The sequence below is a fragment of the Thamnophis elegans genome, chromosome 1 (genome assembly GCF_009769535.1).
Source record: "Thamnophis elegans isolate rThaEle1 chromosome 1, rThaEle1.pri, whole genome shotgun sequence".
NCBI classification, from domain to species: Eukaryota; Metazoa; Chordata; class Lepidosauria; order Squamata; family Colubridae; genus Thamnophis; species Thamnophis elegans.
Window position 1 is genome coordinate 133,088,824 of NC_045541.1, and position 14,974 is coordinate 133,103,797.

General features: G+C 35.5%; 1 protein-coding gene across 2 annotated transcripts in view; it reads right to left on the reverse strand.

Annotated features, from left to right (window-relative positions):
* Nucleotides 1-1,771: 1,771 nt before the first annotated feature.
* SPTLC2 (serine palmitoyltransferase long chain base subunit 2) overlaps nucleotides 1,772-14,974 on the reverse strand; it is a 51,454-nt gene continuing 38,251 nt past the window's right edge. For both annotated transcript variants that reach the window (XM_032232238.1, XM_032232245.1), the window contains exons 10-12: nucleotides 6,618-6,753; nucleotides 5,930-6,059; nucleotides 1,772-3,667 (exon numbers count right to left, since the gene is read on the reverse strand). In XM_032232238.1, coding sequence (XP_032088129.1) covers nucleotides 3,548-3,667; nucleotides 5,930-6,059; nucleotides 6,618-6,753 — 386 coding nt within the window. In that variant the 3' untranslated portion in view covers nucleotides 1,772-3,547. The remainder of the gene's footprint in view (nucleotides 3,668-5,929; nucleotides 6,060-6,617; nucleotides 6,754-14,974) is intronic.

The following is a 14,974-nucleotide window of genomic DNA, read 5'->3' on the forward strand; positions in this document are numbered from 1 at the left end:
ATGAAGCCACTTATCACAAATAAAAATACAATATTATTTGATGCTGCCAGGGTGCAAAAGCATAGATTTGAAATGTTATAAATGATACAAAATTTCTAAATGAAATCACAATTGCACATAATAGTCTGATTGGTCACATCTCAGTTGCCTCTACTATCCTTACAATGAGACATAATGATCATGTAACTGATCCTTTTGAGAGCCAAATGTACAACACAGCACAGAAGTGGATAACCTGTTAAAACCAAGCAAAAGGTAAAGAAACAATTCTCATGTTCATATATGTCTTGGTGGCATCCAAAGCAATTAAATCCATTATTGTGATAGTGCATTTAGTGCTGACAGATATATCAAGTTGATTTCAGGCAGATCACATGTATCAAATCCATATTTAAATTTCAAGATCTGATTCTTAACCTTTCCCTTAAAAAATCATTATATTGGGATAGCTGTTACTCGGCAATACTGTTGGAACTCCAAACCCTATGGCCCCACTCTTTGGCACCTGATTGTAAGTTGATGTGTAAAATGTAAAGCTTTTTCATGTATGAATTGATAATTTGAGGTCACTTCCTTCTGCCTTTTTCCCTAGGCATAGAAACACAAAACACATCTTTTAGATTCTTCTAAATAGTTAACTACGGTAAGCACTATTTCTATAATCTATAAGTACATTCTTATAGCTACTTCATTAATCATTACTCAAGTCAGATTCCTACTCTCAGGAATGCTGTCTCACATAGAGCACCTCAGTCCCAAATAGATACCTCCAAACTTTGACTAAAGAAATGGATGTTGTATGGAATTGTTCTCAGCAAGATTGTGGGACACAAGTATGTAAAACTGTTGACTTTCATTTCAATAATTTTATATAGATGGGAGGGAAAGCAATGAAAGGCTTAGAAGTAGTTTCACTTTCATTCTCCTTTTCTAACTCTCATTCCATTTCACGTTCATTCCACTACTGAAATATTTCTTTGTGCTCTGCTTGTACTGCAAGAAAATTTGAAAATTGAATTGAAGTCTTAATGTTTCCTTGGCCAATGTACGCTGAACCACATGAATCTTCCAGAGCAGCCCCATATAGAACAAATTGCAATAGTCCACCTGCAGAGTGACATAGCCATGAATGATAATGACCAACATTTTTTGACCCAGGAATGGCTGCAACTGGCAACCATTAAAATGTAATTTCTCAAAGGCTGTATTTGCTGTTCAAGTGGAAGTCAAGAGTCAATGACAGCCTGTTTCACCTAAGGAAGCATGTTGCATCCAGAGTCAAAGATGGGCTGTTCTTAGATGACAGTTCTACTAGGCAGACCAGAACATGAAATCAACTCCACAGCTATCTTTATTGAAATTGGCTATAATAAAAGAATCATTCAAGTTTCATTTTGCTGTAAATCTCATTCTAGTGACTTGAGGTATCTGTCTGAACTACTTTCCAAACTTTAAAAGTTCAATGCCTTAACTCTTGCTGCTTTGTGAAATGGTCTACTTCCAGACTTCCAAAATTCTGTTACTATAATCTTACAATAAAGTTAGAAAAAGTGTTCAATGTCATAGGTTTCACTTAATTTCAGCTTAACATCTATGAGCATTCCAATTCTATGATTGCCTGGCATGTAAAAATGTGAGTCATTATTATGGCTTTTTATTCTGGAAAGAATTTTCACCAACTTTTTTTAAAGAAATAAAATGTTCAGACACCTTTTTGTGAACTCTTTATTAAGCAGAACACAAATAGATTTTGTCAAGCAATTTCTTAGCTTAACATGCATTGTTATTTTCCCTAAAAGTCAATGTAAAATCTGCTTCTCTTTTTCCTCCCTTCCCACCTGGCACCCAAATTTGTATGACTTCCTCACAGTGTAAAAAAGTTGTATTTCTGGAAGAAATTAAAAAGTTAATTAAAAAGTTTGTTTAAAATGTTTTAATAGTTATTTAAAAAATCTAGACTATATATACATTATTACCAACAGAGAAGAGTAGGAGCACAGTGCAATGTAAGATAGTGCAAGCCTGCTTAATGACTACCAAAATATGAGCCACCATTAGCTAATAAGCCTCTGGCTCCATACATTGTTGATTTTCTTTTTTGCTCAGTTTATTTTCCAACTTCTCTACAGTTACCCATAAAATGCAGACAGTTTTAATACACAGTTCAGTGAAATACTGGCCCCAAAAGGTGGATTTGGCAAATGGACAACACAAAGATTTGTATTTTTCAATGCACTTATGTACTTTGAGATTTTAGTAATGATGTCACTTTTTGACATACGCCGACTGCTTTGTACACACTTTTATTGAGAAAACATCATTTTGTCAGCTGCCACAAATAGTTATATACATAAATTATTTTTCCATCAAATCATAATTCTTTTAGTGGTCCCCAAAAGATTAATGATAATATCATGTGAAGCTCATATAGAGACAAAATTGGCTCTTAATTTTTAGGTCAGATTCTTGTCATCTTCATAATCAGAGATCTAAACAGTCAATCTAAAATTATCATATCAGCATTTGAAATTCAGAACTTTATATAGAAAATGCTTCATACAGAAAATTCTAATATAATCTGTCAGAACTCAAACTTCAATGCTTATTCTATGATGAAGCTTGCCCAAGATAATTTGCTATGTTCAATTTATATGGTAACTATTATGGCTTCACTCTGTAGGATGTGATAATCAAATATTTACCATATTGGGGAAAATACAAACTCCTTGATGGAACACATCAACTGAATTCACAAGAATATAATTTTGTAATACTCTCCATGAAGTAAATATGAACAAGTAGAGTATGCATGAGTAATTCCATTCAAGAAAGAGAATGCTCACATAAAAATCTCTCCTGCTCTCAAGCATTATTTGCTACTTACTTAAATGCAGAAAGCTTATTACTCAGCCTGAAAACCCAAAGTGGCCCATGGTCTGGAAGACTTCTTTTGTGCATTGATGAACATAATATTCCTTAAACTTGTTTGTCAATCATCATTTTACTAATAAAAAGGCACTCTCCCAACAGCATGAAATAATGGGGAAGGGAAACACTTAGGTTTATTCTTTCTATTCAATGTATGTTAATTAGCTGTCAACAATCTCCTCAAAAACCTTAACTGATTCATTTGACCAATCATATATTTTGAGGAAGGTCAGACATTTTTAAAGAGAAAGTAAAAGAAATCCTGCAGTATTTACTAACACACCAACAAAGCCTTTATGGCAGAATGATGAATAATGCAGATGTGCCAACAGAAGCCAAAGGGATCTTACTGTAACATAAATAAGAAGGCAGCATTTTAAAAATGCAGGGCAGGCACCCACCTATAGCTGGATCTTGAAGCAATGGGAATAAAATCCAGACTTGGTTTGGCATTTACCACACATAATTTAATAGCTCTTGTGGTCACTTCAGTTTGGTGAGTAAAAAGTCATTCTGTGTATGGCGAGCAGTCATTAAGTGTTGCATTCAAGAACCGTGGTCTTTGAGCCCTATAAAGTTCTAAGGAGCATACTCAATTCAAAGAAGACATCAAAAGAGTTCAGTCATCTGTTTCTTCATATGTTGTCTCATCAAAAGGTCGGTCAAGGAGAGGTACCACTCGATGACGAGAATATTTCAATTGCAAGAGGTCTCCAACTTCATCGATTTTCTTTAAAGTCTGGAAAAATAAAAAAAACATATAAAGATTACTGTTTGGAGTACAAAAATGCTACAGCTAGGATTTAAAAATCTAGGTAGTGTTATGAAGTAGGACAAGTGTTTTGCTGTTTTAGTTCTTTCCAATGCTCTCTTTTGTTTCATTAAGAAAGGCAAATGCCCAGGAAAAAGTTTCTTATTTTGTAACATCAGATGCACAGCCAATGGAATTATAGCAACAGCATTTAGATTTACTGTATTTTTTGGACTATAAGACACACGTAGATTTTGGGCGGAAAACAAGAAAAGCCTCTGCCTTCCAGCAATTTGCCTTCTTGCATCAAACACATAGCCTGATTTAGGATGAGCAGCTGATTGGCGGTTGGATCTGCCTCCCGGAATACTGCCTATCAGCTGTTCCAGACTGCGGGGATCGCTACCAGTGCAGTCCATGGCCACCTCCACGTCCCACATTTTCAGCCTCCGCATGTCCCATTTTCGGCCCATTCCAGGTGGCGAGGATCGGCGGTGGCAGCAACGATCCCCACCACCTGAAATGGGCCAAAAATGGGACATGCAAGGCCGAAAACAGGATGCATAGAGGCCGAAAGCATGCGGAGGTGGCAATGATCCCTGCAGCCTGGAACAGCTGATAGATGGTATTCCGGGAGGCAGATCCAACAGTCAATCAGCTACTTGTGTTAAATCAGGCTGTGCTGAAGCTGATCAGGCTGTATGCTGCAAGAAGACCATCTGCTGGGAGTCAAAGGCTGAAGGTTGGGGGCTGACAGGTGGGCGGGGCTTCAGCAACATTCACTGTATAAGACACACAGACATTTCCATCCACTTTTAGAGGGGCATGCCATAGGTTCACCATCACAGGCATATACCATAGAACATTATTAGTCTTTTACATATGAAAGGGTACTTAAATACTGGGAGAAGTACATTTACTTAAAAAAAATTTTTTTCCAAATAGTTTTTTAAATCAATATAAATATTTAGACTACAGATATACTATAGACATATTGCAGGAAAGACATAACATAGGCTAAAGAAATGCTTCACCAAATGAGTAAAGAGAGGAGGGAGATAAAATAAGGCAGGTTTACTTGCACCAAAATGTACTATTAATGTCTTAGGGATTTATCCAAATACAGGTAGTCCTCATGTTACGACCACAATTCAGCCCAAAATTTAAGTTGAAACATTTGTTACGTGAGTTTTGCCTCATTGTACAAATTTTAGCATAGTTGTTAAACAAATTATTGCATTTTTAAAGTTAGTAACATGGTTGTTAAGTTAATCTGGATTCCCCATTGACTATGCTTGTCAGAAAGATGCAAAAGCTGATTACATGATCCCAGGACATTGTAACTGTCATAAATATGAACCCGTTGCCAAGCATTTGAATTCTGATCATGTGCCCATGGGGATGTTGCAATCATCATATGTGTGAAAAACGGTCATAAGTCACTGAATAAATTATTGTAAGTCAAAGACTACCTGTATTAGCATACTTAGCAATTTTCTAAGACTGGGCTGTTGCAAACCAATGTTGTAGTTAACAGAATAACTTGCTGAGAAAGATAATGTACCTTTTAGTCAATCTCTACAAATAGTAATTTCAAAATACTCTAATGGTATCAAAATGCTGTGACATTAGGAGCTGCTGCTTAATTTGAAATGCGGATACTTCAAAGTACATTTGTTATGTTTATACATATTTTTTCTTATTCTGGAAACATACACACACTTGCACATATACAAATGCTCACCCTATTTTTTTCCAGACTGATTCTATTAACCAGCAAATGTATAATATGACTTTTGCTTTTAAATATGATGCAATATATGTATGTGTGTGCTACTGACTATTTAGGTCAAAATCTTTTAAATAATTGGAGAGAAAACATTTGACAGTGTTTTATTAACTATTACATTGAACTTAATTAATCTTTGCAAAAGGAAGTATTATAAAGATAATGCTGCAAAATGTTGTGTAGAATATCTTTATATGCCTATCTTTTTACCTTGCTATTTGATTACTATTAATGCAATAATAACTGACTCAATACAATAGCCCAAGTAATGAACATATCAAGTCTCTACCTCAGTAAGAGACCTTTCCACCTGGATTTACTGATGTGTCCTGGACTCATGTGATTCATTCCTGAACAAAATCTTTCTTTGGTGTCTAATTTCTATAGCTCGTTATATTTAAACAAAAAAGAACATACTGATTTTAGAGAAGGACAAAACAGACATGAACATAGGTACTTACAGTGTCTAGTATCTCTCTGCTATGAGATGCAGACAAACAAATTCTTGCTCTGGATTCAATGATTGGTGTAGCAGGAAAGCCCACTACAATGACACCTATGTTCCGTTTCAACATCTCTCGTCCAAATGCCCTGCAAAAGGACCAAGGCAGAACTAATGAAACCACAACACAAACAAGATTGGTGCTATTTAGCACAATGGGGGTGGTGAGGAATGCCTGAGAGGTTATTGTCAACTGCTTTGATTTAATATATGTACACAAAGAGACCTTTTGTTCAATCTTAAGGTGGCCTTCTTCAAAACAAAATCCATTATTAAGTTCTCAGAGTTGAAAGATTCTATGTGGCAGGGGCTGTCTTTCAGCAGGCTACTTGTAACTTAAACTTGAAAGTCTGTTATAACACAGCAAATTCAGCTTGAGTATTAATTTATTAAGAATTCTACTACATTCCTCTCTAGCTGATGACAGTATTACTCAGTACAAGCACCAATAGAGGAATTACTTAATACTCTGCAGTTCTACAGTGCAGCAAAAAAGAAATCTAAGCCTGTTGACCTTGAACACAGTCTATTAAAAATAAGATTTGTCTCTAACATTAGTAGTAGTTTTTAATCTGGTGCCACAACGTGTTCTCTTTAAAGATGACTACATTTCAGGATATGTACTAGGAACTATTTCCAAATGTTACCCAATTTTTGCTGGCATATAGAGCATCAGAGGTACAATAGGAGAATCTTCATTTCCATATATTATAAATCCCATTTTCTGAAGTTGTCTTCGGAAGTATCTGGTGTTGTCTGCCAACTGTTGTATGCGCATCTTGCCTGAAAAAAATAATGAATCCAACTTTATCACATTTTTGCAAAACCATGCTATTATATTAATGTGAATTTGAGTAATTTAACAAAAATTCCTGCCTTCTTCTTCTGACTAAGAGAGGCTGACTAGTCCATGTTCTGGCTCATGCTGGCTCTGTACCTAAGGCAGGACTAGAACTAGGTTTCCTGGCTTATAGTCTAAGACCTTAACAATTACACAAAATTGGCTCTTATTTGCATCATGGTATGGTATCATTTAATTTCATTCTAAATGGAAAATCTCTGACTGCTCCATTAATTCCTTCACCAAAAATATCCTCCTTCCAAAAGGGAGGATTATAACTTCCCTTTTGGAAGGCATATATTTAAATACTAGCTTAGAATTCAAAGACTAGCTACTCTAAGATTCATATTGGCATAATACAAAAAGATAGAAGCAAAACCATTCAACATCAATATTATGAAGAATATATCCCACTTTCATTTATATTCAGAAATTCAAATTTGAACCTTTAGATGGAGAACGTATTTTAATGTTTAGAGACTTCTAACCATAAAATACAAAGAAAGAATATAATCTTAATATATTATTGATTTTTCTACATATGTAAAAAGAAACTGCAAAACATTTTTGGTAATTATGGAACGCATAAAGAACAAATCAGTTTGATTTATGATTGCACTATTATGCCCACATTTACTGTATTCTACTGCAAGCAGATCATAAGTGCTATCTGGATAAACCCATCACTCGTTGACTGTGAGATTTATCTTGTATCTATTTATCCAAATTTCTTGAATTACTGAATAACGCATATGTAGATTATATAGGGAAATTTTCTCAGATGTGTAATTGTACTCTTAGCAACAGAAAGCAATACTCAGAGCTGATTCCCCAACAGATTTACCAAGTCAGATCTTTTTAGTTCCTGCTGAGTCTTCTCATTAATAGCTGCCAAGTTTACATCAGCAGGGAGAACTCTCAATGTAAGTTTATTTTACTGTTGCTTATATAACACTGGTCCAATTCAGTGAGACCTGGGGAGATTTCTTTCTCTCCCCAATATCCAATAACAAAGAAAAAGAATATCCTGTGTCTACTTATGAACTTTTTATAGCTTTTATATGTAACATTAAAAAACAGTCCACAAATAAATGAATGCTACAACAGAATAATAGGAACTTTTAAGAAATACTAAAAAGTCATGTTCTAAAGGCAGAGTACATTTCTTCTATTGCTTTCTTCCAGGATCCTTCCTTTTCTCTGGCCCATCTGAATCTAGTCTGTTTCTCCTCTTAGCTCACCCACCAACTAATCACCTCCCAACTGAAGCATCGACTGAATAGGACAGTTCAGGCTCCTCTGCTCTATGTGAGGGAAAAGTGTCAGCTGATATTCCTAGATTCTCTATGCCAAGCTTCACATCTTTTTTCCAGCTTTTGCTTGCAATTAGTCCTTCTGCCAATAAAAAAAAAGGGGGGGCGGAGTTTCCAAGGTTTCTTTTATTCCTTTTTTCTCTGTTTTGCCAGAGCTTGTTTTTCAGCTAGCTCCCTCCCTCCCTCCTCTCCCAAACTGATTTTTTTCTTCCATTGTATTTGACTTCCCACTACCTGATTTTCAGAAGTTGGGACTCCATAATCCTGGAGCCAGTAGGTCTACCAACTTATCTGTCTCTTTTCAAAACCTGATCTTCTATTTACCCACTGTCTCCACCAATGCTGTTATGTGCATCCCACAACCATTTTACCTAATAGTTTTTCATTTTTCTTGCCTTGCATCAGTTTCTCAGTAAACCACTGGTTGCAGAGATTGTCATTCAAGCTTGTTGAATTGATGTGAGCTTCTGCAATAGGTCTTTCAGCTGTTTAGTTTTTGTGTTATATTTCCCCACTCAAAAACAGGGGTAAATGGTGGAGAATTGTTAAAATATATATTTTGCTTATAGAGTGCCTATGCAACTTATTCATCATGTGTGTAAATGCTAAGGGTTGCCTGACAATTATATAGGAGATTAATTAAGATTACATTCAAAGGAAAAGAAAACAAACACAAGAAATATTAGAATACTACAGTATTGATATAAGGTAAAATAACAGAATCTAAAATAGTCACATGGTCAGGATTTCTGACATTCCTTGCCTGCTTATTACAAGCAAAGTAAATGAGGAAACCACCAGAAAGTCAAAAGTCACAGTCAGGTGAGGTCCCTATTTACTAATATATGTGGTCTTCACTTAACAACAGTAACTAGAGGATTGTTGTTGTGTTTTATGACCATGTGGCTTAGTGACAGCAATTCTGATCCCAACTGCCATTGTAAGTCAAGAACTATCTATATGTCCAATATATTTAGAAAACTTTGGAGCAGATTCAACGTAGGAGAACGATCAGAATACTAGAAACTAAGCAGTAAGAAGAATTTGGAGCAGCTCTGATAAAAAATGAATAAAAGGAGACAGATGACAATCTTGAAAGGTCAAACCTGATCTCCTTTAGTGTAGAATCAGTGGTGGGTTTCAATTTTTTTTAGAACCTCTTCTGTAGGTGTGGCCTACTTTGTAGGAGTGGCTTGCCAGCCTTGTGACCAGGTGGGAGTGGCTTGTCAGCCATGTGAATGAGTGGGAGTGGCTTGGCAGTCACGTGACTGGGTGGGCGTGGCCTACTTGTAAAATGTGGTGAAACTCACTTAACAATGCTCTTGCTTAGCAACCAAAATGTTGGTTCAGAAACTCTGGCATTTGAAGCACGCAAGTCTTAAAGCTGTCAAGTTACAAGCCTAACCCTTTAGAAAAAAACCACCAGGGGTGTTCAAACCTGACAGCTTTAAGACTTGTGGACTTCAACTCCCAGAATTCCTCCTCCAGTCATGTTGGCTCAGAAACTCTGGCATTTGAAGCACGCAAGTCTTAAAGCTGTCAAGTTACAAGACTCTTGCACCCTAACCCTTTAGAAAAAACCCCCAAGGGGTGTTCAAACTTGACAGCTTTAAGACTTTAAGGTTTAGATAGGACTCTTAGAGGCGGGCGGGGCGATTGGTGAGCCAGCCAATCAGTGAGCGGCGGGCAGGGCAAGCGTGGTGTGGACAGGCGGGGGCAGGGAGCTGGAACCGATTGTAAATGGCACGGTAGATTTGTGGAACCTTTTCTATAGAAGAGGTTAGAACTAGCAGGAACCCACCCCTGTATAGAATGCAGGACATTTCTGAATGGATTTCAATTACAAGGTTATGTTCAAATGTCAAATTATTATGGGCTGAAAGCTGACAATTAAGTCTAAATACTGGGAAAATAGTTAAATTCAGTGCATTTAGAGAACCTCAGATTATAGTACAGCTATTTTTCAAGATTAACACCTTCAAAGTATAATGTAAACACCAAACAATAGTGTAACTGAAGTCTGAATTAGATGACTATGGGAATGTAGTGATTCACAGGAATGTAGAAAATGAGTGAGTGACATGTGACCTGAAAGCCATGAGTTTGTGATTCCTGACTTAATCTCCCCCCTTTTCAAAAGAACAAAATAAAAAATAAGCAAAATAAGTAATAATATTCTCTCCTCTCTTCCTTTCAGCCTGCTATGATATTACACAGAAAGTTTCTATGCTGTATATACATAGACTGAAAGGGTAATAAGGAGATATTAGGAGCCATTTCTATGAACATGTATAATATATGTGTCAGCTCTATACTATAGATCAGTAAAAAGAAATAAGAAATCAGTTTCTTGGAATTATTCTAAACCACATTTGTATAATTGTAGTCTTGGTAATGGGCTTTCCCATTGTCCTCCAATGCCATTCCCTGTACTCTACAATTTTTGTGCTTCTTACTAACATTTTCCCCAAATTGTAGGGTTATTTATTTTAAAAAAATGTTCAAACTAGAAATTGCAATCCAAGAAATATGGAAGCATAATAGCAACAGCAGGCCTCTCTTCATTATATTCTTAGATAAAAACCAAACAGACAGAACGAAGAAATGAAGGTATATGTCCAAGTCTGTCAGGAAGAGTTATTGCAGAATCTATTCACCAAAGAATGTTTCCAGATCCCTAGATGAAGAGTAGCTGTCATAAACCTTGTGGGAATCAATGATACAACCATACACAGCCCTGAAGACATTTATAGGCATTACCGTATATAATGCTTGGCAGAAGGAACTGGGGGCACATATAAAATTTTCCTCATTTCTTTTTACAAAATAATGAGGCCTTGGAAAAAGTCAAGAATACAAGAAGTGAAAGTCTGGCTAGGATAATGGTACCAATGGAAATCATTTGCATTCTTTGATAATGGAATGTATTCCCAAGATGAAATAAGGGATTGGTTAGTAACCTACAATTTAATAATGTTGTGATAGACATATATTACTCTTGTATTCAAGTTTCTTGAACTAAGTGGTAAGCTTTAAAAAATTAAACTCTTTCTCTGCAATGTCATTTTCTTTACTCAGCACAATGATTTTGTACACAGTCCCACATTACACTTGCATTTTATTAACACAGCTTTAGCCAGTCAAATTAGAATATTATACAAACATAATGTTTTCAATATTTTAACATTTTCAGATAGTTTCACTACTACCAATACATTTGAAACCCTGCTAAATATTCAAATGATAAGTCCTATAAGCTCAGCATCTCTGAACATTCCTCTGTAAGGACTAAAACATTTCACCTGGACCAAATAAAGAGAACTTTCCAAAAACCACTTTTATGTCTCAAGGAACTGCAAGGGAAGGAGCAGTCTGTTAGATTTAAAAGACCCCCTGCCAGAACCACATCCCCATTAAGTGATATTTTAAAGTTGTCAGTCCCCTGAGGAGAAGCCGGAAACTCTTTATGACCTACAAAGTATTTGTTTTCCCAACAGCTCTTTGGCACAGCTTGGGATTCTTGAGGTCAGCAACAACAACAACAAAAGTTTGCTCTGTTCAAATTAGTTTTGACTGGTCTGTGGGTTCCCAAGGTGATAATTCAACACTATATTAACAATTGTGTTATTGGAGGAAATTCAAAAGAGAAATACCTATGGTACAACCAAACATTATTAGCTTTTAAAAAATAATTTATAAATAATGAAAAGGAAAAATAACCTAATTTCCATATGAGGAACAAATTATATTAAATTGTATACACAATTTTGCTTCATCAGCTAAACAACCTTTTGGATTCATTATTCCAGAAGAATCCACATATTTTATAACTTAGCAAGTTTCTAGACTTTTGATTGAAAAGTTATTGAATTTAACCTTAGCATTTTTGTAGCATTTTAATTGGATCCAATCTATTCAAGAGAGAAACTATACCATGAAATAATTCAAAAGACTTCACACTGAGGACTAATCAGCCAATTTGAGTCTTGACAGCATTGTCCATATTCTTACAAAACAGTCTGGGGTGAGGGAGTCTCCTCTTAAAATGGGCATGGTAAATCATGAAACATCCACCCATTGGGCATAAGAACATTGCTCATAATTTTGCCTATCTCCAGCTTATGTTTGTCCTTCTTTTGAGCAAATGGACACAATTTAAAACACTGAATGCCTACCTACAACAATTTTATTTGCTTCAGATACTGAAGGACCAATGTTGGGCCCATATACTTTTTTCAAATAAAACTGATGTTGAAGACTCTCCTTTTAATTTGCTGTAGAGTTCTCCTGCCATTAATTAAAAGTGCATCTAAAAAGTGAACTAGAGCAGGAGGACTAGATCAACAATATAGAAATATTTGGGAGTAACTTCACTGGGCAAGGCAAATGAGAAGCCATCAATTCTTCCATTGCTATGCAGTCCCTGTCACCCACCACCATGATTTAAATGGTGTAATAGATCAATTTGCTTATGATGAACTATGGATTAGGTTGGGAAAAGAAAGCAAGGGAGGGCTGTGATTCAGAAGTAGAAAACATGATTCATAAACAAGTGATATGTTTACTGAATCTTCACTCAAAACTGGATCATGGACACAGTTTCATCACAAAAGACTGCCACCTATCTATTAATTGCCACCAGTCAATGGAAAGCACTAGAAATCTAAATGGATCAACTGGCTGACTCAAAATGAAGCAGATTTATAATTCATGCTCACATCTGCTTCTTAGAAAATTTACTACTAATCTCCTCTTGGGAGTTTACAAATTCCTACTATACATATGAGAATTTACATCATGAACTATTCTGTCCTTTTGTATTTCCAAAAGAGGAAAGAAATGGAATGCCCGACTCTTTCAAGTTCTTTGAGTGATGTTGGCTAGGATAACACAATGTACAAAGCTAAAATATTTAGTATACTGTGTGAATCAACCATTGTGGTTGATAAGCAATGATTCATAGCTTAGGTGATAGATGAACCTAACAAATCCAACGTTCATTTTACAACCTATGGTTAGCAACCCATAGCCATGAATCTGGTCTATAAATTTGTATAATAAAAGATCATTCCTTCAAGCAGATTAATGTGCAGCAATGACCACACATCATATTTAAATTCTTTCAGATTACTTGTTAGTTTAATCAATTAGATAGGCATACCTAGCTGAACTATGGACTGCTTTTTGCCATTCTTTAATTTTTGCAAATATTAAATGCCATTTAAATTCATTTTGTAATTATTCAGTCCATGAATTGGGCAAAAGAAAATAAATCCAGTGATTTTTTAAAAATTTACAGAATACCTTTGGGCCAATATTTTTTTTTTCCTTTTTCAGATCCCTATCAGAAGTTATGCACAAAATGTGTCCCATACTTTTTTCTCTAAATTCTCTTCCTTTATAAACATGATTAATCTCCTGCAGCACTCAAGGTTTTAATTAATCTCTCTTCTCTAAAGAAATCATATTTTCCTCCATATTTCAGTTCTTTTTGGTTTATTTGAACATTCATATAAATAATTTATTTGTCTTAAAAGAGCCTTACTATGGTGGTCTAAATATGTGTATTTTAGTTTAAGTTAAATGTTAGAAAACACAGGTTAGGTGAGGGTTGTTTGCATGTATGAATTCTGAAAATAGGGACATACAAGTTATAATATGTAATATGCTAATTTTAAAAAATGTGGAAACAGATTTATAGCACCTGTATATAAATCAATTCATGTTCAGTTGTGAAATTAAGATACAAAACTGTCAGAAATTGTATTCTTAAATTACATAAATTATTTGAGACAAATCCCTGGGGATTATCATGAGTGCTAGACAGAAACACTAATGGGAATTGAAAGATTTCTTGAAACAAACAATAAGAAATAAAGAAAGGAAGCCACTGTCCCCTTTCCAAATTGCATGTGCTGTCACCTAATTACAACTATTCACTCTTCATTAGCCTCTTATCCTATGCTGGAAATGCCATTTTCTGAAGCATGTGTGTTCTCTCCATATGTCTTCCATTAACAAAATCCTGTTTGGCCAAGGATCTTTTTTGGAATAATTACAAATATTTAGCAATATGCTACAGGCATTGAAAATAACTGATGGATATCAAGATTAAAAAGCTACCAACTTGCTCATTTAGCTTGTGAAGAAAATGGTCAAGAAGCCTACCCACAATCTCTCCTCATGAAGAATGTAAAAATTCTATCAGACAGATCTGATCAAAACTCTGATCAGACAAACCGATTATCTATTCCCATAATAGGAAGCCTCCCTAACCTACTTAATCATACTGTATATGGAGATTCACTGTGTGAAAAAGGTTACAAAACCAACGTGTAGCAGGATGCAATTTGAAAGTCCAATTTGAAAATAGTGTAATCAACTTTATACAACCTCTCAATACACACATTCAAACATATTTTATATCTCATCCTGCTTCATACATACTATAAGTGCTACAAAATCTCAGAAATTCAATTATTCTGAGATGACTCTGTACAGCATACAGATAGTCCTCAACTTACAGCCATTCCTTTAGCAACTGTTGAAAGGTACAGTGGCACTGAAAAAAAGTGACTTACAACTGGTCCTTGCAGTTACACTTAACAATTGTTGCATTATCTCCAGAATCATGTAATCAATATTTTGGTGCTTGGCAACCAGCATGCATTTTACAATAGTTGCAGCATCCCAGGCTCATGTGATCACCATTTGCAACCTTTTCAGCCAGTTTCTGACAATCAAAGCCAATGGAGGAAGATAGATTTATTTAACAACTATTTCTTTGGGTAATACCTGTAGCCGCTGAGCATACCCACCCAGCTGGCTTTTTCAAAATTCTTTGAAGACC